At 31.0% G+C, this 21087-nt stretch overlaps 4 protein-coding genes across 5 annotated transcripts; all 4 read right to left on the bottom strand.

Annotated features, from left to right (window-relative positions):
* Positions 1-514: 514 nt before the first annotated feature.
* On the bottom strand, positions 515-6090 carry LOC115721914 (casein kinase 1-like protein 10). 2 transcript variants are annotated; one of them, XM_030651019.2, is made up of 14 exons: positions 5132-6090; positions 4948-4988; positions 4315-4384; positions 4047-4195; positions 3862-3957; positions 3076-3146; positions 2621-2682; positions 2465-2528; positions 2275-2359; positions 1972-2098; positions 1766-1839; positions 1619-1673; positions 1385-1518; positions 515-1293 (listed from the first exon to the last, which is right to left on the bottom strand). In XM_030651019.2, exons 1-14 carry the CDS (start codon positions 5205-5207, stop codon positions 1003-1005), a joined length of 1395 nt encoding a protein of 464 aa, XP_030506879.2. In that variant the 5' UTR covers positions 5208-6090; the 3' UTR covers positions 515-1002. The 2 variants fall into 2 exon arrangements, with proteins under 2 accessions (XP_030506879.2, XP_030506880.2); XM_030651020.2 differs by having other exon boundaries at positions 515-1290; positions 5132-6004.
* A 7117-nt stretch (positions 6091-13207) lies between these two features.
* LOC115723204 (F-box/LRR-repeat/kelch-repeat protein At1g09650-like) lies at positions 13208-14997 on the bottom strand. Its single transcript, XM_030652638.2, has 4 exons — positions 14953-14997; positions 14327-14419; positions 14202-14242; positions 13208-14086 (listed from the first exon to the last, which is right to left on the bottom strand). The coding sequence occupies exons 1-4, from the start codon at positions 14955-14957 to the stop codon at positions 13548-13550; spliced, it is 678 nt and encodes a 225-aa protein (XP_030508498.2). The 5' UTR covers positions 14958-14997; the 3' UTR covers positions 13208-13547.
* LOC115723203 (putative pentatricopeptide repeat-containing protein At3g23330) lies at positions 14953-17336 on the bottom strand. The gene is made up of 2 exons (XM_030652637.2): positions 15713-17336; positions 14953-15628 (listed from the first exon to the last, which is right to left on the bottom strand). The coding sequence occupies exons 1-2, from the start codon at positions 17197-17199 to the stop codon at positions 15049-15051; spliced, it is 2067 nt and encodes a 688-aa protein (XP_030508497.2). The 5' UTR covers positions 17200-17336; the 3' UTR covers positions 14953-15048.
* A 1476-nt stretch (positions 17337-18812) lies between these two features.
* LOC115721918 (uncharacterized protein At4g14342) lies at positions 18813-20800 on the bottom strand. Its single transcript, XM_030651024.2, has 4 exons — positions 20599-20800; positions 20207-20292; positions 19995-20118; positions 18813-19111 (listed from the first exon to the last, which is right to left on the bottom strand). The coding sequence occupies exons 1-4, from the start codon at positions 20602-20604 to the stop codon at positions 19064-19066; spliced, it is 264 nt and encodes an 87-aa protein (XP_030506884.1). The 5' UTR covers positions 20605-20800; the 3' UTR covers positions 18813-19063.
* Positions 20801-21087: the final 287 nt, after the last annotated feature.

A 21087-nucleotide genomic window follows, 5' to 3' on the forward strand; every position in this document is an offset into this window, starting at 1 on the left:
ATTAATCTCATCAATAGGAGATTTAAATACAATATTAGAGTCAGGACAATTAACTCAACGACAAAGAATTGAGGAATCATTTTCAACTTTCTCCACATTAAATCCCAAATTAGATGCCCAAATCAACCCCAATTGAAGCACCAATAACTTCGCTACCACCACATGGAACTCGCCTGCAATATGCTTACTTTATCCTATTACCAAACGATGCCTAAAAGTTGTATAACATAGTCATGTTGAATCGAATTTAAATTCACCAAAATCCATTTATTTCATATCAAAACATAAACATTAAAGACATGCAACACACAAAGACGTTGAACTATGAATTAACATCATAAATTACAAGTTGGAATATAAGAAGAGAGCCTTCAAAATAATCATCATCCACCAAAGAAAGGAGACAGTAATGATAATTTGATATGATAAAAGCAAATAACATAGTCACTGATGCATATTCCACTCTCACTAAACAAATCCCAACTCAGAATTCTCTAATCCAATCATAATTGAATTGAAGCAAAGTAACCATCTTTTTTGTTTCTTAATCTGAAATATTAAAAAACTCAAAAATAAAGGTGGTGGTACTCATTGTCATCATTAGTACAGCTACCAGTTGTGTCTCAGAAGATTATAAACAATTCCCTTTTAGTCAGAGATAATTCCATCTCTTACTTTGGATTACTTACTATTAATATATATATATAGAAGAAGAAGAAGAAGAAAAAGTAGTGTTGTTACTTAAAATAGAACAAGACTTTTTTGTCTCAAGGAGAGAGAAACTTCATTCAATGTTTTTTTAATAAGAGAATTAAAAAAAAAATCTGTGAATGGAACCCAACAATGGATACACATATACAGACTTTACTGACCAACAACCACCATTTCTTGTTTTGTTGCAGATGAAAAACAACATCTTTGCTTTGGTTGCTCTGGTTCTGTTCAGCTCTAACTGGAATCTTCAAACTTTGACACAATTTCTTTACTTGTTTTTGTTTTTATTTATTTCCTCTTTCCTGTGCCGATCGATAGGAGCTCGAAGCTTCTAAGAGTATCGTCACGACTGCCTCTTGTGCCTGCTGCAGAATTGCGGCTGAAAGAAGTGGTTTTGGACTCTAACCCGGGTTGAATTCTTTGAGTTGTTGACAGGCGACCGCTGCTTGAGACTAACCGACTTGAACGATTCTCACTAGGCTCGCCAGAGGAGCTTGGTCGGCTACTTGATAAAACAGGTCTCTTTGAAGCACTACCATTCCGGGAAGAACTCCTAGCCCTTTCAGAATCATGTTTCTGCTGAAATAAAAATAAAAAGGAAACACAATGAAAATCCATTTCGGAAACCTGACAATGTGCATAAAAGCATTAGTGAAATTCATGCACCGACCACATCTTTTGATGATGGCGCATCATCTGAAGATCTGTGTCTAGAATGGTCTCCATGCAAACCATGCCCAGAGTTATTCCTTCTTGCAAAAGCCTCAACCGCACCAGAGAATCTTTCTCGGATCTCCTGTCCCACTAGTGGAACATTCCAACATAAAGTAATCAGCATTAAACAAGGAGAAAACATCTCAAAAATTTGGCGGTCAAAGTGTTTTGTGTGCTAAAAAAAACAAACCTGAAGGCCTCTCTGCAGATGGTCCAGGATTTAGAACCGGTTTCCCGCTTGGTTGCTATCAAGGCAAAAATAAAAAATATATAAACAAGAATATACATCAAATGAGAACATAAGTACTAGTTGGTAATTTTTAAATAAAGTACGCACTCGAGATCTTGAACTAGACCCGATCTGTGGATATTTCAGTATAGTCCAATCAAATACATAGTCAAACTGATACCCTGCAACAAATAAAACTCTCATTCAGATTAGAGCAACTCACAAAAGATTCCAAAACCTGAAAAGACTAATAATGCACCACATTGGCAACAAAGACTGTGAAATTGAAAGCCTTCAAGAATCTTTCATTTAACCTTCTCGAATAAATAAGTCTCTGAAAAGCCTCTTCAGGTACGAGTAGTCTGGTTTGTCTTCAAACCGCAATGACCGACAATAATGGAAGTACGATGTAAATTCTGAGGGATATGATTTACAAAGAACCTGTCAATGTAGTGTAGCATATTAGTATCTTCCGTGCCTCGACATTCAAAAACAACAGTACGTGGTATCAATGGAACCGAGCTACAAAATTCACCACCACCAACCATCTATAATGAGCTCATAGTAATACCTATACCATACTATACACTATCTGCAAAAGCTGAAGATCATCATACCTCAATGGGAGTAAGCATCTTCTTTTCACTGATCTTGTCATATTTCTGTTTTTTCGTACCTGCTTTTAATCCCTGCCAGGGAAGACTGGTAAAGAGAATAAAATAAGTAAAAATAATACGGTGAACTAAGCAATGAACAAAACCGAAAGCGGACTGGATTCAATTCAAGCACGTCACATAAGTATCATACCTTCCCCTCAAAAAATACATGAGCACATAACCAAGAGACTCCAAATCATCTCTTCTGCTTTGCTCTGCATGAAAATTACATGCACAATTAGATAAAGCCCCCAAGTCTAAACAAATAACATAATCTCTAATTATGAACTATATCATTATGGCTCACCAACTCCGAGGTGAGTGTTAACACTTGCATAACGAGCGGTTCCTGTGAGATTCTTGTTTTCCCTGAAACAATAAATTAGCATAAGAAGCAGAAATTTGAAGATTTAAGAACGCAAAATTGATGATGAGAAATATGTAAGTAACAATTAATAAATAAATAAGACGCTGTGAAATAAAGACTATAGTCCACAAATCACAGAATTATACCACAAACAGATCAAACATTCAGCAAATAAAAACTGTTTGTTACTGTGAAATTTCAATATCTTTAATGAGCGAAAAATAATGTGACAACACCAAATTGTATTACCCTAGTGTTTGCCCAAACAAATCTAACAGCTTGTTCTTTAATATTCACATTTAAAAATTGAAACTCAGCACAACGATAATCATTAGTAACGATATAAACACATTCCACTTTGCTTAAGGTCTTAATATTTCTGAAATATCTGTTACCTGTATGGAATGTGCTTGTGCGTCTGAAGATCCCTATACTTTTTTGCAAGACCATAATCTATGATATATACCTGTAATAAAGATTAAAAAATTAAAAATCAGAGTGCTAAGCTGTGTGCACTAATTATCCTCGATTTGATAGATGGCATAATCAAGGTCAAGTGAATTTAGCAAAGTGATTCATAAAAGGATAAAACCGTTAAATATCCTCGATTCGATAGATAGCATAATCAAGGTCAGGTGGATTTAATGAAAGTGATTCATAAAAGGATAAACTGTCCATACTCCAATTCATACAGGTTCACTAAGTTTAGTGTCCAATATCACAATCAATGAAAATATAGATTCAAAATTAAGGTTCCGTAACACAATAACCAAGGTTCCAACCATCCTAGTTTATTTTTACATAAAACTCCCTTCTACTTTTAAATAATCCTCCATTTCCAAAAAATAGAAAGATCAAACCTTAGTTTACTCAGGTATTCCAAAACCAATGCCATCCTCCATACTGTATTGAACAATGAAAAACATTGATAATCATGTTTTACCAATTGTTTCTATCTTAATCTCAATATGCTCCCTACATACTTTACAAGAGTACAATCACCATGGTGTTTAACATTTTACAGTCCCCATCGACATGAAGTGAGATAGAAAAGCAAAACTTGTTTTGGATAAAATGTCCTCCAACGGCAATACAAGGATGGAATTATGTTCTACTAAATTGAGAACTTGCATTGAGAAAAATGAAATGCATGTCAAAGCAGAGCCGCTAAAGAAATATACCTGGTTAGCTTTGCGCCCCAAACCCATTAAAAAGTTGTCAGGCTTAATATCACGGTGAAGAAAACCACGTGAGTGCATGTACTCAACCCTGTTTATCTACGAAAACCAATGCAGGGTGAAAAAATGAGAATGGAAGCCATTTCAATCACATTAGAAACCATTTATCAAGGCAATAATTAACTTACTAACTGATCTGCAAGCATTAACACAGTCTTCAACGTGAATTTCCGGTTGCAATAATTGAAAAGGTCTTCAAGGCTTGGCCCAAGAAGATCAATAACCATGACATTGTATTCACCCTCAACTCCAAACCATTTGAGATGGGGGATACCCGCTACATGATATAAGATAATAAATCAATACGAATGAACTACAATAATCAACTTTAATTCTCAAAGTCAAAACCGCAATGCTAACAGAAAAGATACTGATATGTTTGAAAGGAAAACTCACTTCCTCCTTGAAGAAGCATGTACAACTTTGACTCATAGTGCAATTGAGGATGCTTAGTCTTCACTGATTCCTGGAAACCAAGAAAATTTAAGTTGGTAAAAATGGAATGATTGTATTGGAAACTGAGACAAAGAAAATCAAGTACAGATGAACTTTAAGACATTATATCACAGTAAAATACAAGAGGCAGGATGATGATGATGATAATAATAATAATAATAATAATAATAATAATAATAATAATAATAATAATAAACCAACTAGTCTATCAATAAAGCTCAAAAGAGATATACATGCACAAGTCCTAGAGTACTTTGAAATTAATCTTAGCAAATGTGTTTTAAGACAGCAACATGCACATGCACAAATAAGGGGTTTACAACACACATAGCTGCTCAACTAAAATCTAAGCTGATTTTTTAATGCTAATTGCTGAACAGCTACTTCAAATGTTAACAATATTATATCATATCCATACATGTCTAATAGTAAATAGTACCCAAGAGAACTTTAAATATTCACAATGACAATCACCACTCAGCTAATACAATAATAATAAAAAAAAAAAACTAAAAGGACTTGTCAACAATTAGTAAGAAAATAATAATAAAAAAAAAGTAGGTGATCACATACAAGCTTGACAGCCACTTCTTCTCCGGTTTGTACATTAATTCCTGTAAGAAGAAAAATCAAAGACAAAGCAACATGAACACAAAACACACTAAAAAGACCCATGAAAGCATTTAAATAAAAATGTAAACTTTCCAAATTGCTAATACAACAAATCAAAGAAATACTCATATTAATAATCACATACCCAAATAAAGTTCACCAAAAGATCCACTCCCGATCTTCCTTCCCAGCTTAAACTTTCCCCCAATAACATGCTCCATGATCTAAATCCCCAAATGAAAATATATATGTATATACAAAAAGAAACTCAAAATCCCACTTCACCTTTCTTGAGTTTCAATTTCAACACAATCCCAATTCAGAACAACCAAAACTATGATCCAAAACTAGCTTCCCTTCAACCAAAAAGATCATTCCCCATCTGGATATTATTTCTAATCTTTAAGCTAATATTTAAGTTAGCAATACAATCTCAGATCCATCAAATTTTCACCACAAACCCAATGATTCAAAACCTATATCCTCTGAATCAAAGCTAAAAATAAAAATGCTTAAAGGTATGTAATTCCTAAGAATAAAAATATGGCACGCTATATTGATAATCTAAACACAACCCATTAACAATCGAACCCTAAAAAAGGTTTCTGACTATCAAAAAAGGCAAGAGAAAGAAAAAAGGATTATTTTTTCTGAAAGGAAAATTATTCAGAGAAAAAATTTCTGTTTGGGCAAAGAATAGACACAGTACAAAACAGGATTTTCAAATCCAACAATGAAAATCTATCGCCTGCGATTATGAAGGCTAAGAAATTATAAACATGAAAAACGCTTTAAAGGTTCGATCTTTGGATCTGGGTTAAGAACAGGGATTGATTTTTCTCGGATGAAACTAAATAAAGGTTGAATTTTTCTCGGAAAAAATTTCTGGGTATGAGAGAGAAGAGAAGAAAAATTGAGAGAGAGGGGAAGAGGTTACTCCGGGAAAGGAGAGGAAATTGGATTATGAGAAAGTGGACGATTGTGAAGGAAAAAGCTAAGCTTGATGATATTATTGGGTTTTTATTTATTTATTTATTAATTATTATTATATATTTTTAGGAGAAATTATTTTTTTTTTAAAAAATAATAATAATAAAAAAAGAGAATATAAATTAACGACTGAGAAGTGTCCAACTATACTTGAACTGCTTTAGAAATGGAAGAGATACTGCACGTGTTAGAACTGGCACGTGTGAACAGAGTTTGTATTTTCTTTTTTTGGGAGAGAGATAATAAATAAAGCTGTAATAAATGGAAAAAAGAAAAATTAAAAAAGTTTTCTTTGTAACCAAGAAAAACTCAAAAAAGAAAAAAGAGAAAAACATTTATCAAATTAGAATTTTAAAGAGTGTTATAGTCAATTTTTTAGTTAATTTTTGTGCTTGAAAATATATGTTTAAATATTTTTTTAAAGAAATATTCATTGTAGTTACAATATTTTTTTTTTAAAATTTTTCAAAAATTTTAAATAATTTACCGTGACAAAAATAAGTTTGAAATTAGTTAAATACATATAGTGAACTGGAATATCAAGAATTCGATTTTCGTTATTGTAAATTATTTGAAATTTTTTAAAAATTTACATGAATGATGTTGTAACTATAAAAATTATTAAAAAAAATATTCTGACATGTAATTTCGAGCATAAACATTAACCATAAATTGTATTAAGAGGTTGTAATTATTACACTTATAGAATTTTTTTATTCTTTCTTTTATATATATGTGAATTTTACTAATGGGCTCTCTCTTTCACACTTAAAAAAAAAGGACAAAAAGGAATTATCATTATTGTATGCATAGATAGGAATGTGTTTGCCTCAAATAAATACTTTAGAAAAGAAAATCTCATATAGATATGAAAATTGGAGTAACCATAAGAACAAAGAAAAATGATGTACTAACCCACCCCACCTCCAATAATATGCTCATAAATTATTCAATTGAAAAATATATTTATAAAAATATTTAGGCTAGCACAAATGGTAGAGCAAGTTTAATGTAATTCAAAATCAAATCTAATTTGGTTAAAAGAGGGTCATATTTTTTTTATTATTATTATTAGTTTTTCAATCCAATGGGGTATAAGTATATGACAAAAAAGTTTTTAAGTGATAGTATCACTACAAATGTGCCCTACAAAGACAAAAGAATCCTTAAATGTTAATTGGATATAATAAATAAAGAAAAATGTTAAATATCATTTTAAAAGAAAATAAGAAAGTGATAACTCTCTATTATACTTTCTTTGATTTTTGATTAGTACCTTTGGATTAGACAAATGGCATGCCTTTTTTTTAATCTCACTTTAAATAAAGGGTTAGAATAATAATAATAATAATAAGTCTTGTGAGTGAGTGGGGTATGAAAATGTCCCATGGTATTTGAGGTGTTGCTTTCATAAGCTTACAAAGAGATAAATAGTTGGTAAATGATTTGACCTAAATAATATTTATTGGGGTATGTGGACCAATAATAGATGTGTGTCCCTTATTTGTTTTTAACCTTATGTTAGGCCAATACATACATACATACATACATATTATTCAATAATAATTAACAATTGAGGATTTTAAACTAAAATAAAAAATACCTAGATCAAAATATACTTGTATATATTTGGTGCTTAGGTTTGATGCTTATTTCAAGCACCTACTAGATAGGCCAATATGACATTTTTTTTAGATGTATTATAGTTTGTAACAAGGCCAATTTGATAGGCTTTTACCTAAAGCATAAGTGGGATTTGTTCACCAAAAATGAGAAGAGAAAATAAGTAAGTCAAGCTATAACTCCACTCTCACTATTCTATGAGCAAACAAAAGAGAAAGTTATTAAGAGAGTATCATTGATATTTTTTCTCCTTTTAGGAAAAGTATCATTGATTTGATGTGTCACTATTAGTTAGTCTACACTCAAAAATCAAAAGATATTTCTCCATTCATATAATTTAAATCAAATTATTAATATATACATGTTGAGTTCAAATATTTCAATACATATAAAAATTATGTCAATACCTCGAGTTAATATGTGGTCCTCATCATCTATTCTACTAATAAAATTTAGTACACAATCTAGATGAATGATTAGGGTTTGTTATTGTAAATTTATGTACTGTGTTCATCTAATCAATTTATATAAATTTTATATTTTGGATTAGTTTAATTCACTGGATTTGATCAATTTTTTTCTTAATATAAAGCTATTTAATAATTCATTAGAACACATTTTTTACACAAACCAAAATACATAAATCACTTAAATATTTATGATTAGTATGTACATATATATTTACCTTTTAAACTTTTATATCTAAAGCTAAAAAAAACCAATAACATAGCCACAATCCACATAAATCCTAAATTAGCATTTTCAATTGGATCTTATTTCAACATTTTTATTAATGTCAAAGTACTATTAAAGAAAATAAGAAGCAAAATTAGGTTGAAAGTCTTTTTTTTGTGGTTGTATTTTTTTTATTTAAATTTGTTTTTAAGTTTTAAGTTAGTTAGCATCAATATTATAAGTAATACTTCTTTTTCATATGTTTGATTCTCTATTTTAATTAATATTATTTTTATATATATATATATATACATAAAAGAATTATGAAAGTTGGGTAGTACTAGCTAGTAGCTCTATTGTCATTTTTTATTTATCATTGTTCACATTTTTTTTAAAAAAAATTATATTTATGAAGAACTGGGAATTAAAGCTGTTTAATCAATAATCATTTAATTACAAAATTAGCAATTTTGTTTTTAAATAAAATATAGTATGTCAATTTTAAAACTAAATAATAAAATTAGTCCTTCCTTATGGGATTTTTTTTTTCCATTTTTGTTTATAGAAACTCATCTATTTTTCTAAATATTTATTTTCCCAACAAAAAATATGACCAAGTTTTATCAAATAATAGCAAGAAAAGTCGGTGAGAAATAATAATATCTTTTAACTATTTTGAAAATCATTACAAATTTATATAATTAATGAACTAAAATAATTATACAAAATGAGAAAAATAAGGAACTTTTTTTCAATCATAATTAATGATGATGACCCATTAAGGTTTGTTGTTCATGGGACATTATGACATGCTCCAAAATCAATCCATGTTTCATGCAAATAAGAAATTTTGAAAAGTAAATAAAAAATAAAAATGGAAACTTTCAATTTTGTAATTGTAACACAAGATTACATAAATAGGTTTAAGATGCGGTACTTGCATCTCCATCGTTCTGATCCTCCAACAAACTATCATGGTAAATATCTCTCTCTCTGTTTTTCTTTTTTCTTTTTCGTAGACTGAATTCATTCCATTTATATAGCCGTATTTCAATATTATGTGAATTGTGATAGTATTTTAGTTGGTGTATATACTGTTTGATATAATGTCTGTGTGATTCGTGAAAGAATTGGTTATATTAAGGGCCAGTGATCACGATTCTGAAGCAACTTTTCTGTAGTTTAATACCTCTTAATCATATTCATTGTTCAAGTTACCTTAGTTTTATATTTTAATTTTCTTTGTCTATAGTTTGTTGCTGTAAATGAGTTCAATGTTTTTCTTTCTTTTTTTGTTTCACAACTCTTTTTTATTCTTTCTTTTTTCAATGTTTTTTTTTTTTTTTGTTATAGGTTTGTTTTATATTGATTTTGTTCTATTTTGCGCCATTATTTATGGCTTTGGCGCCTTACAAGGCTTTAGCACCTATTATATGGTTGGACCCCTAATTATTTAGGGTAGTTTGTTTAAATTTTCACGTTTTTCGGTATTTAATGTATAAGAAAATTTTGACACAATAATATTTTAAAGTTAATAAGTTATGCACTATACAAATTTATTAGTCGGAATAAAAGGATTATTTTGGTTAAGGTATGATTTAAAGAATATTTTAAACTGAAATAAGGTTTAAGAGGGTTTACTTTAAATGCTAATTCCTATTAGCTATGTTTTGGTTTATATTTTTTTAGGAATTTTCAGCATAAAAGGAAAGTGTTTGGAATTTTAGTATTCAGATTCTAATATTATAATTAATTAAGTAAATTAAAGAATAAGAATCTTGAGAATCTTGTAATAAAGGGAGGTGGAAACACTAATGGTCTAATGAGAATATATTGGTTCAGATATATTTGGGAAGTCAAATTATTATGAAAATTTTGTTTGTTCTTAATATTATGGGAATATACCAAAATTATTATATTATTTGTATTTTTAAAGAATTTCTGGATAAGTGGTATTAGTTTTTTATGGAAGAACTGGAAGTACACATTTGATGGATGAGTTGCGCCATGGTTTATGGCTTTGGTGCCTTTTAAGGTTTTCGCGCATGATTTATGGCTGGCCCCTTATTATTTAGGGTAATTGGTTAAAATTACAAGATATCATGAATTGTAAAAATATTATAAAATGTAATAGCTAACAATTATGGTATATAATTATGAGATTATTGCCTTATTAGTTTATTATAGATAACATAATATTAATTTTAGGTATATAAATTATAAATATGAGATTATTATAGATAACATAATATTAATTTTGGTATATAAATTTTAAATGTGGGTTTTTGTAATAAATTGGAGGTAGGGACATTAATTGTGAATTAAGAATAATTTGTTTTATTTTATTTTTTATTTTTGGGAAGATATTGAAATAAATGAGAAGTAAATGCTAATGAAGTATTGAGATTTATTAGTTGTATAGGAAGATACTAATATGAATAGTTTTTATAATAATTTGACTGGTATAATAATTAGGAGTTTAACTATTTAAATAATAAATAAGGAAGTATTATGTCATAATACCGAATTGGATTAATTAATATTAATTTAATATTATTAATTAAATGTATGATGAAGTGGTATTAGGAAAATGGTACTTTTGAATGTGAAAAGTGTAATCTTAAGTTTTAAGGATATTAATACAATTTTAGTTTAATTTAAGTTGGATAAAGATTATAGATACCATGTTTTACGCTATAAATAAAATAATAAATAATTTGACTTATTAAGGATTTTGACATGTTTTAGTCTATAAATAAGTAATATTTTTAAGAGATAAAATGAAATAATTAGTATATAATATTTTGAATATTTAAGGAATAATGGGTATTAAAAGGAAAATTTATTTATGTTTGATTTTAAAAGGGTAAAACTAAAAGTAAGGAATAGGGATCCTTTGAAGGTTATGAAGTAGAATGCTATAATTTAGTTGTTACTAGCCAAAGGGTAATCCCTTTGGCTAGTTCTAGTATTTTATAGGGAGATCTAGTTGCCTAGTCTTGGTGGTTGGTTGATTCTCTTCAGTTTGAATAGTTTTTTAATTAAAGATTTATGCTATTTTTATGTTTTTTTTTCAGGTGGAACTTCAGTATTTTATTAAGTTAGGAGCGTTGTTTGAAGATGTTATAGCTTTATTGTCTAAATTCCCGGGAGCAGTTTTGTCCCATGGGGCTTGCTCTAAGATTTTAGCGGCTCATGGTTGGCAAAACATGCTCTGCGGTTAGACGATGAGCTATCCTGGTTCGAAGAGATTCCAGCGCCGGTGGCGGACGTGGGCGTCGTAAATTCATGAGTGATTTTAATCACTTTGTCAAAAAAAAAAAAAAAAAAAAAAATAGGTTTAAGATGCAAACACCAACACAATACTAATTAATTATGCCTTTTTTTTTTTCTTTCTTTCAATATTAGTTATTTTAAGTGGGAGTTGTTGTAACCAATGTTGATGACCAATTTGACAAACTACATCAAGTTTAACTAACAAAAACTAAACTTTTAAGCAATTTGATGATTAAATCTTACTAGTTTTATTTAACACCAAAATAAATATTGCACAATGTGCTTAATTTGTATTATATTACATTCACATATATTGATTGTGACCACGACCACTATAGTAAAGCCCTAAATATCTTAAGCATATATGCTATATGATTTAATAAAAAGTGTCAACCATGCTACTCAAGATAGATTTTAAATCAATCTCTCTCAAGGATTAATAATAGGGAAAAAAAAATTTAGATTTTCTCGTTTATAAATTTATAGTTATTGAAGGTTATCTTTTTTTTTTTTTGGTCATGCCTGCCGACCTTTCTTAAGTTCAATGACGAATCCAGAAATTTTACTTTGTGGGGGCTTATTTACTATTAAAAAAATATTTATACTTACATTATAATCACTCTTAATAAATTTATTTAATTTTATGGGGGTGGGGGTTTACTATTTTAGTCTATAATTATCAAATTAAAAAAAAAATATATTTAATTTTTTAAAATGCAATATTTTTGTTAGTAGGGCTATAGCCCCCACATGATTACTAGTGGGTCCGTCCCTGCTTGGGCTTAGGTGCAGTTTGGTCGGGATTGTATTTTGCTACTGCAATTCGATTTTTGTTACTGTGATTAATCTTGTCTCTGTGATATAGTTTTGAGTGTTTTAGTCTTATTTGTATGACATGCTTTTGTTTTGTTGTTAGTTCTTTTTTGTTACTCATCATCAAATCATTGTTAATGGCTGAGAACAACAAGTTCTCTGCGACTAAAAGAGTTATTAGTAGTGCAGTTACGTACCTTATACAATAATTAATTGCTCAAGCTACGATGTTGAATAAACTTATTGCAACAATTTTTACTGTTATATCTTCTGAGCAATGGATGAAAAGACATAGATGTTCATAAGATTAATTGTGATGTTGTAATTTTTTTCATCTGATTTTATTTTATTTTTTATCAAATGATTGGAGAATTAGACGGCTGATTATTTAACTCGTTTTTCTAATTCTAATCTTGATCGTGCCTCTAACAAGGAGATGTCTCGATTAAATTGCATGCTATTATTTCAGTTGATTGTCATTAATGAAATTCTATTATCTATTCAAAAAAAAAAAGATAATTAATAAATCAAAAGTGTTATTTGAAATATAAATTGATTAAATTAAAACAAGTTTGATAAACATTGATTCAGGATCTCGAATACAATTTAAGTACACAACACATGTAAGCTAACATAAACAACACGAAAACAAAGATTTTTCATAAAAAATCTTCCAACTTCCAAGCAGTGTCGTGCGGGAGAAAATGGGGGTACTATGCTAGGGAACACTTTCAACAAATGTAGTTGCCACTAACTATGCTACTACTTCAACACTTTATTTTGTATCATTATTTACTAAGTTTATTTAATAGAGACCTTACAAACAAAAGAGAGTTGAATTGTATGGAGAAAAAAAATCAAACCAAACCAAACAAGAAAACTTGGAAATGGTATGATCTCATTTGGAAATGGTATGCTATGAAATGTCTCATTAGACATATCAAACCAAACAAGAAAAATCCTCCCATCAGCCAAATTATTCAGCCAATAGTAAGCACCTTTACAGTAAATGCCATTGTCTCTGGTAAACATACATGCATTAACTTCTATATCAGTAATAAACTTCCAATAAATAGTTCCTAAAGTGTGCACCACAGCTATTGGATCTACCAAATCCTCACCTCGATCGAAAATCTTAACATACTTGTAAGTATTAGATTCGGGATCATACCCAAATCCACATCCTATACCTCATCGAATTCCTCATGAATCTCGGGTAGAGATAGAAACTTGAATTCTTTGAGTGCTGGGTTGAACAAAATAGCCGACGTTGCAGATTCCTCATCAAAAATGTGAATGATGCCATTACAATGAAAGACAACGCAACCTAATGGCAAGTCCTCTGCATCTTCCTCCATCACCGGCGGCGATATAGGTGGAAATTTCACTTCTTCAATGACACAAGAAAGGTAGTCATCATCATCATCATCTTGGCCACCCTCGCAAAAAGAAATCATTGAAAATCTTTGAAAAGCGGTACAGCACACCTGGGGTTTCGCTGATTCTTCTAGATGAACCCAACCGATAAAGATGTTCACCATATTCATCTTGGCAATGCCAAGAAGGTGTTTGTTTACAAAATAACGTCTTTCAATCATATTGAACCAAGACTTACAAACAAACTTACAAATTGTAAGAGAGTCAGCATCCAAACTCAATAAAATTCTCTCCACTAACTCCTCTGGTAGCTGCCAAAACTTGCTTGTTTTTCCAAAATTAATATCTAATATTCAGTAAAAAAAACAATAGTGAGTCACTAAAGCATGAAATTACTACGATTCAACCTTAAAACTAGTATTTATTGACTGATTGGAGATTTATAGAAAGTGTATACTAACTAGTTTGAATCGAATCGAATGAGTTGTCATATTCCTTCTTCCTGGAAAATAAGATACATGAAAACTGTAAATTACAATTATAAATATAAACAATGTATGTTGTGATGTAGAGCGAGTAGACTCACGTTTGAGGTGATTCAGCTTTGTCAGTAGCCATGGCTTTGAGTTGGTCTTCGAGATCAGAAACTTGTGAGTTTGTTAACCCAATTTTTTTTTTTCTGATAATTGAATAAATGCTATGAGTGTGATCGAAATTTATAATGAAAAAAAAAAAAAATTCAGAAGAAAATGCCTAAAACAACAAAGTTTTTATATGGAGAATGTAATGTAATATCCCCATTTCCAAGAAAAAAAAAAAGAAGAAAAATGGAGGATAATGTAATGTAATGTAATGTAAGTTGTCTTTTTTAATTATGAAATTGATTGTTTCCAATCTAAATAATGGAATGAATAAAATAAGCTTAACATCAAATAAGATAAAAATGTTAAGTCAATACTAAAATTTTTACCACATATGTTTAATCACACAAACATAGATAGCAAAAGCAAATGGCTAATTCTACATTATGATTATGAAAATAAGATCAATAAACAAGAAAGAAGGAGAAGCTAAAGAACATGCAAAGCTACCACTTTTCTCATTTATGAACTAAACTAAATTAAATTACTGTTTTGAAATCCAAAACTTCATCAACCCAATATTTACCAAATTAAAGTGTGCCATTTCCTACTTACAAGTATACTAAATTACCTCATCAAACTTCTCAAAGTCACTGTATTTGCTTTGCAATTTATCAACAAACACTCTATCAAATCATATGCCTTCCATTATGTGTTTCTTACTTCATCACCAGTAATCTCCACATGAACACTGCCCGCCATTAAAATGGTGAAAACGGCTATTGTCTCTCACAATGATCTCCCTCCCTAAAATTTTCGACATAAATTTGATTGCTGTGTGACAGTCCACACAAACCCGAATGTTCTTTGTGATTCGAATAGTTGTACCAGCAGGCGAGTTGATGACCCCAAAGGCAATAGCGAGTCTTTCGCTATGGCTAAACAACAATGTTTTCTTTTGTTCCTCATCAACATCATGGAGAACCTCATTTGTCTCAGCAACATACCCTTCTCTTTCCATCTTCTCCAAAAGAACTTTCAAAGCCTCATTAATTCTGTCATAGTAAGGGTGTGATTTGTCTCCTGCACTAAAAGCATGAACCTTGTTTTTAATCTCAATCCAGCTACAAGCTGGCTTCTTTCTCATTCCCTTGTTCCTCATACAGATTCTCAGCTTTGCCACTTCTTTCCATCTCCCAGAAATAGCGTAAACATTTGACAAAAGCACGTAAGCAGCCATGTTGTCAGGATCAACACCAAATATTTTCTCAGCAACTTTCACAGCCAATTCGGTTTTTTTATGAATTCTGCAACCAGCCAGCAATGTAAGCCATACACTTCCAGTTGGTTCTATATGCATATTCAAAATAAGCTCATAAGCTTCCTCTAACCTTCCAGCTCGACCAAGAAGGTCTGCAACTGCAGCATAGTGCTCCAAACCAGGAGCAATCCCATAATTTTCAGTCATAGAATTAAAATACTCCCACGCTCTATCGATCAATCCAGCATGACTACAAGCAGTTAATATAGCTATAAATGAGACATAACCAGGTTTTATTCCCTCTTTTTCCATTTGTTCAAATAGGGAAATGGCATCATTTCCATAGCCATTCAAAGCATATCCCATAATGATGGCAGTCCATGACACTATGTCATGTGACTCTATTCTATCGAAAATCCACCTAGCCATCCTAATGTTCCCACATTTACCATACATGTCTACAAGTGAGCTAGCAATATACACATTTTCATCGAATCTACCCCTAATAATGTATCCGTGGAGTTGCTTACCTAAATGAAGAGTTGTTAAGTGAGCACAAGCAGGCATGATACTCGAAAAGGTTACCGGCATTGGCTGAATTTTAGCACTTAACATCAGCCTAAAGAATCTCAGACCTTCATCAAATGCTCCATTCTGTACACAACCTGCAATGATCGAATTCCATGAAATGGCATCACGACGAGGTAAAAGATCGAAAACACGAAGTGAATCTTCCATTCTAGTACACTTTGCATACATGTCAATTAAGCTGCTTCCAATGAATACATCTGAATCAAACCCACTCCTTATGGCATAACCATGAATCTCTTTACCTTTAATAACATCCACATATTCAGCAAATATAGGAACAACACTAGACAAAGTGAAAGAATCAGGCTTTAGATTAGCATTCCCCATTTCCCTAAGCATTATCAAAGCCTCTTCATACATACCATTCTGTACATTCCCCGCAATCACTGTATTCCACGAAACAACATCCCTTTTCGGCATCAATTCAAACACTTTTCTCACACTATCATCAAAAGATCCTATTTTTCTTTCACTTTCAGAAGAACCAAAGCTTAGATCTTTAGTACAACAAACTCCCTTTCGTTGAGGAATTTCATCAAACACATTAAGAGCAACAAAGCCCTGAAATTTAAAATACATATTCATGAGAGCATTACACGTATACAACTCCGAACCCATACCACAACGAATAATAGACCCATGAACCGATTGACCCAATCTCAAATCCATGATTACAGCACATGATTTTAGGACAGAAGGGAAGATATTATGATCTGGGTATATCCCAAAGCCACGCATTTGAATAAAAGAATAGAGAGCTTGATGAAAAAGAGTATGGGAAGTGTAGGCTCTGATGATGGATTTCCATGCTACTAAGGAAGGAGGAGAGTGAAGTGTGTGAAAGAGAAGAATGGTGTAATGTAAGAGATTGTTGAAGTTTGAGTAGATTGAAATTAGTGTTGATGTGTGAGAAGAAGATGAGGTATTACCAGTTATGATAATTTGAGCATGAAGTTGTAAAGCTTGAAACTTTGTTTTGACATTACCTGGATTCGAAAGAATCCTTGTCAGCATAGTTCGGTTCATCGGATCATCTACTGGTCTGCGATGATCACTGATCAACCACCAGTAACTACAATCACTGATCAAATTGGAATATTTTGACACGTAATAAATTATGTCTATTGGATTCAAAAACTTTGTCTAATTGTACTTCATTTTATTAACAAAAGCATGGCCTAAATAAAAGTCAATAGAACAAGATTTGATATATGTTAAAATTTAGAAGTATAATTTAGTAGATGTTAAAATTTATGGACACGATTTAATACATGCACAATCATCGCAGTAGTAAAATTGAACGAAATTGGACATAATTTGAGATTATTGGATTAAGAGTTGAAATCTTTATATCTAATAATCTCAATTAACGCGTTTGTGAAGATCACCAACCACCAACAGCTCCAATCATTAGATATAGTAGATGATTGGATTTATTGAGAAGAGAATTAGAATAGTGATTTTTAATTTTATTTTTGAGAACAATCAACCATTTTTTTTTTCAAATTTAAAACATTGGATTCGAATTAGTTACCATAACCCTAACAAAATTCATTTATGGGCTGTTTAGTATGATTTAATTGGCTTTTTTTTTCTTCTAAACTTTGACATGTACCAAATTGTATCTTTGAACTTTTTAGATGGTAAAATTCTTCTCGAACTATTAAGATTATTGAATTTAAATACTTCCGTCCAATTTTACTAACGGATGCCTAACTTGGATGAGAATTTAAGATCGCGATTCATTACATGTTAAAATTTAAAAGTACAATTTACATCAAAGTTCAAGAGGCATAATTTAGAATATGGACAATCGACATATTAATAAAATTAAACGAAATAGAATAGAGGTCAACTTGAAAAGTTTAAGAGTATGATTTGATACCAAGGCGGCAAGGCCGACCCTGGCATAGGAGGGTTAGGCCTGTATCTAGGGCTCACACTTTTTGAGAGTCCAAAATAAAAAAAATAAAAAGTTTTATTAGGCTTTTATTTAAGTAAAATTAAATGTATTGTAAACAATAAATATTCATAGCTTAATTGGTTGTGTTGTATGACATTTTATACAATGTCATGGATTCAAATCTCATGACACTTATCTTTATAATTTTTTATATAATTTTGAGAGTGAGGACCCAAAAATCTAATTCGCCATAGGTCCATATATTTTTAGGTTCGACTTTGTTTGAAACATGTCAAATTTTGAAGAATAAAAATTTTGATTAGCTTTTTTTTTTCCTAAACAATGATAGATTATTATTATTATTATAAAAATGAGATTACTCTATTAGAGCATCACAATAGTATTGCCATTATTTATTTCTTTTTCTATTGACTAGTTTAATTGAAAAAAAAAATGATAAAAAAGTTTAAGTGGGGTCAAGCAGGTAACACAACACTAATCGTTGTTGCATGCATTAATGATGCTCTAATAAGTAAATGATGACTTTCAAACATTTTCGTGTAGACAATTATATATTTTACCTTAATATTCTAATTAATCAAAATTATTTTGAACATTGTTATTTTTATAAATCAATAGCTAGTTTTGGTTTCAGGATATTCAAAACATATCTAAGTTTAATTGGCATTTACACAAAAATGTTATATTTTCTTTCAATCTCCAAAATGAGTACACATGAACAAAGGCTTGTTAATGTTATATTGGTAATGATATTAGTTCTACACCAGAAGTTACAATTCTTGACATACTAACTAATCATGAGAATTTCACAAACAATAAATCAGTCTCAACATTCAATTTCCTATTTAATATCAAAATCTAATCATTGCTGCTTCAATGCAACAGATATCCCAAATTGAAATGGAAAGTGCAGACTAAAGATGATCGGAGATTAAACTGTTGAACTTGGTCTCTCATTGCAGAATCTCAGTCGTCCTCTCTTTCGGGTGGAAGCCCACATGGCAAAAGCATTTTCTGCATAGAAAATAAGAAAGGTGGATCAGTAAAGATTTTCATTACAATCTATAACTTGAGAAGAATCACTATGCAGTTACGATAAGTTATATACATTTAATTATTGCTTTAGATCACAGCATAAAGTTCCAAGTTCCAAATATCACCAATGAATTACCAAAGCATAAGCACCAGAACCAGAAGGAAGGAAGGAAGAGTGTTGATATCTCTTTATGGAGTTCAGTTAATTAAAGGTTGAGCAGATATAAGCTGATGTTGTCACTTGACAAAAGTTAAAGAGAAGGAGACATAATTTTAAGTCCGCTAGGAGATATATTAAATATTGCCATGACTCAAACACACACACACACACACACATAGGGTTAGAATGCAATGAACTTTAAAACATAGAAATAGCAATGGCAACATCACAATTCACAAATGAGATAGGTTCTATTGTTGTGTGAGTTCAATTTAGCTAAATTGCTTTCGTGTAACCTAACAAGAGAGGAACAAAGATAGCTCTGGTTTTGTCAAGGCTCTTTATGCTAAAAATATTGTTGCTAGTTCGGTAGTGGTTGAGTACTCAACAAAAGCTTAATAGCTGGTAACTGATTTGGGACTCGAGGAGGGAGTCTTTCACTCGGATTGTTCTGTGCTTGTTCAGTCGGTTAGGGAGAGGAGACCACCTGAGTGGTCTAATGCTTGCACTTTTCTTAATGTTAACAATTTTCACCTCTGTTGGACTCCTAGAGCCTCAAACATCGCAGCTCATTCTTTGGCTCAGTGGGGGCTTAAGTTTTCTTCTAGTGGCTTTCTTAACTTCTGGAAGGTGAATCCCCATGTGATCACCACTATTTAGCTAAGTAATGGATAAAAACAAGAGAAAGAGAAAGGGAAGAACCTGCATAAAGTTGTAGCGTTCCCTTCCAATGGATTCATTTTCAGCAATAGCAAAGTAGGACAGAAGTGGGTAATGTCCAACATAGGATGCATAGCTATCACGTTGAATGTTCACAGCCCATTCACTACAAAATCCCATTGAAAAATCAATCATCTCATCTCATCTCATAATGATACAAAAATGGCCACAAAAGAAATGAAAAGAACACTTACAATCTGTTCAAGTCAGCATGGCCAGTACCAACATATTTAGCTTGTAGATGTTCAAGCTGGGAATTGATATTGAACCTATCACTGGCCTATACACACACACACACACACACACACACAATGGTTATGATCAATACACACCATAGTAAATCAAGACTAAGCTCGATCGAACACTTACAACTAATTTCCACAGATTCTTTACAAAGAAAAAGAGAACTTTGAAGCAAAATAAAACTCAAACTGTATAGCTAATTCTCGGTTTGAGTGGGAAAGTCAACAGATTTGAACTGTTAACACTACATCTAATCTAATCAAATCTAGGGTTTATATTACAGTTGAAAATGAATTTTGGGATAAAATTTAAGATTTAAGAATTGAAGAAGAAAAAGAAATACCTGCATATTTGATGGAGAAAACTTGAGTTTGAATAATGAGATGAAGTTGTTTTCGTTTGTAGCTGAAGAACAACTAAACTAGTTCACTTCAGATGCAAATCCATACGACAAGACAACCGTGGATAAATTGTCTGCTGGGCCTCGGCTTGGGTCTGGGCCTGGCCCGTTATAATAAAAAGGAAAATTTACACCAAAACTGCTTATAAAATTCTTCAAACCTCACTTTTTGTCAGCTATTTATCCTTTCTTCAAAACACTTTCTTAAGTGTTACGGTAGACAAAAGGTGTACATAAATGGATTCAATCTAATGACAACCGACAGATTTAATTATAATTGACCGTCAAACATTAGAAGATAAATTCAAATTAAACCAATATAAATATATAAAATGCATTCAACGAATAGAACCAATCTAATCCAACATCCAATGAATATTACATTGATTTGATGACTGAAATTAATTAGATCAAATCAGATAATAAAATTTA

Source organism: Cannabis sativa, chromosome 9 (assembly GCF_029168945.1).
Source record: "Cannabis sativa cultivar Pink pepper isolate KNU-18-1 chromosome 9, ASM2916894v1, whole genome shotgun sequence".
Lineage (NCBI taxonomy): Eukaryota > Viridiplantae > Streptophyta > Magnoliopsida > Rosales > Cannabaceae > Cannabis > Cannabis sativa.

Coding starts and splice junctions, on each gene's coding strand:
- LOC115721914 (XM_030651019.2), bottom strand. CDS start 5,207: ATGGAGCATGTTATTGGGGGAAAGTTTAAGCTGGGAAGGAAGATCGGG. Junction 2,099..2,274: donor AGATGCTTACTCCCATTGAG/GTATGATGATCT, acceptor CTACATTGACAG/GTTCTTTGTAAATCATATCC. Junction 1,519..1,618: donor ATCTGCAGAGAGGCCTTCAG/GTTTGTTTTTTT, acceptor ATGTTCCACTAG/TGGGACAGGAGATCCGAGAA.
- LOC115723204 (XM_030652638.2), bottom strand. Junction 14,243..14,326: donor AAAGCTGAATCACCTCAAAC/GTGAGTCTACTC, acceptor CTTATTTTCCAG/GAAGAAGGAATATGACAACT. Junction 14,087..14,201: donor ATTCGATTCGATTCAAACTA/GTTAGTATACAC, acceptor ACTGAATATTAG/ATATTAATTTTGGAAAAACA.
- LOC115723203 (XM_030652637.2), bottom strand. CDS start 17,199: ATGAACCGAACTATGCTGACAAGGATTCTTTCGAATCCAGGTAATGTC. Junction 15,629..15,712: donor CTTCTTGGTCGAGCTGGAAG/GTTAGAGGAAGC, acceptor GGCTGGTTGCAG/AATTCATAAAAAAACCGAAT.
- LOC115721918 (XM_030651024.2), bottom strand. Junction 20,119..20,206: donor CATGCTGACTTGAACAGATT/GTAAGTGTTCTT, acceptor GGGATTTTGTAG/TGAATGGGCTGTGAACATTC. Junction 19,112..19,994: donor AACGCTACAACTTTATGCAG/GTTCTTCCCTTT, acceptor TTTTCTATGCAG/AAAATGCTTTTGCCATGTGG.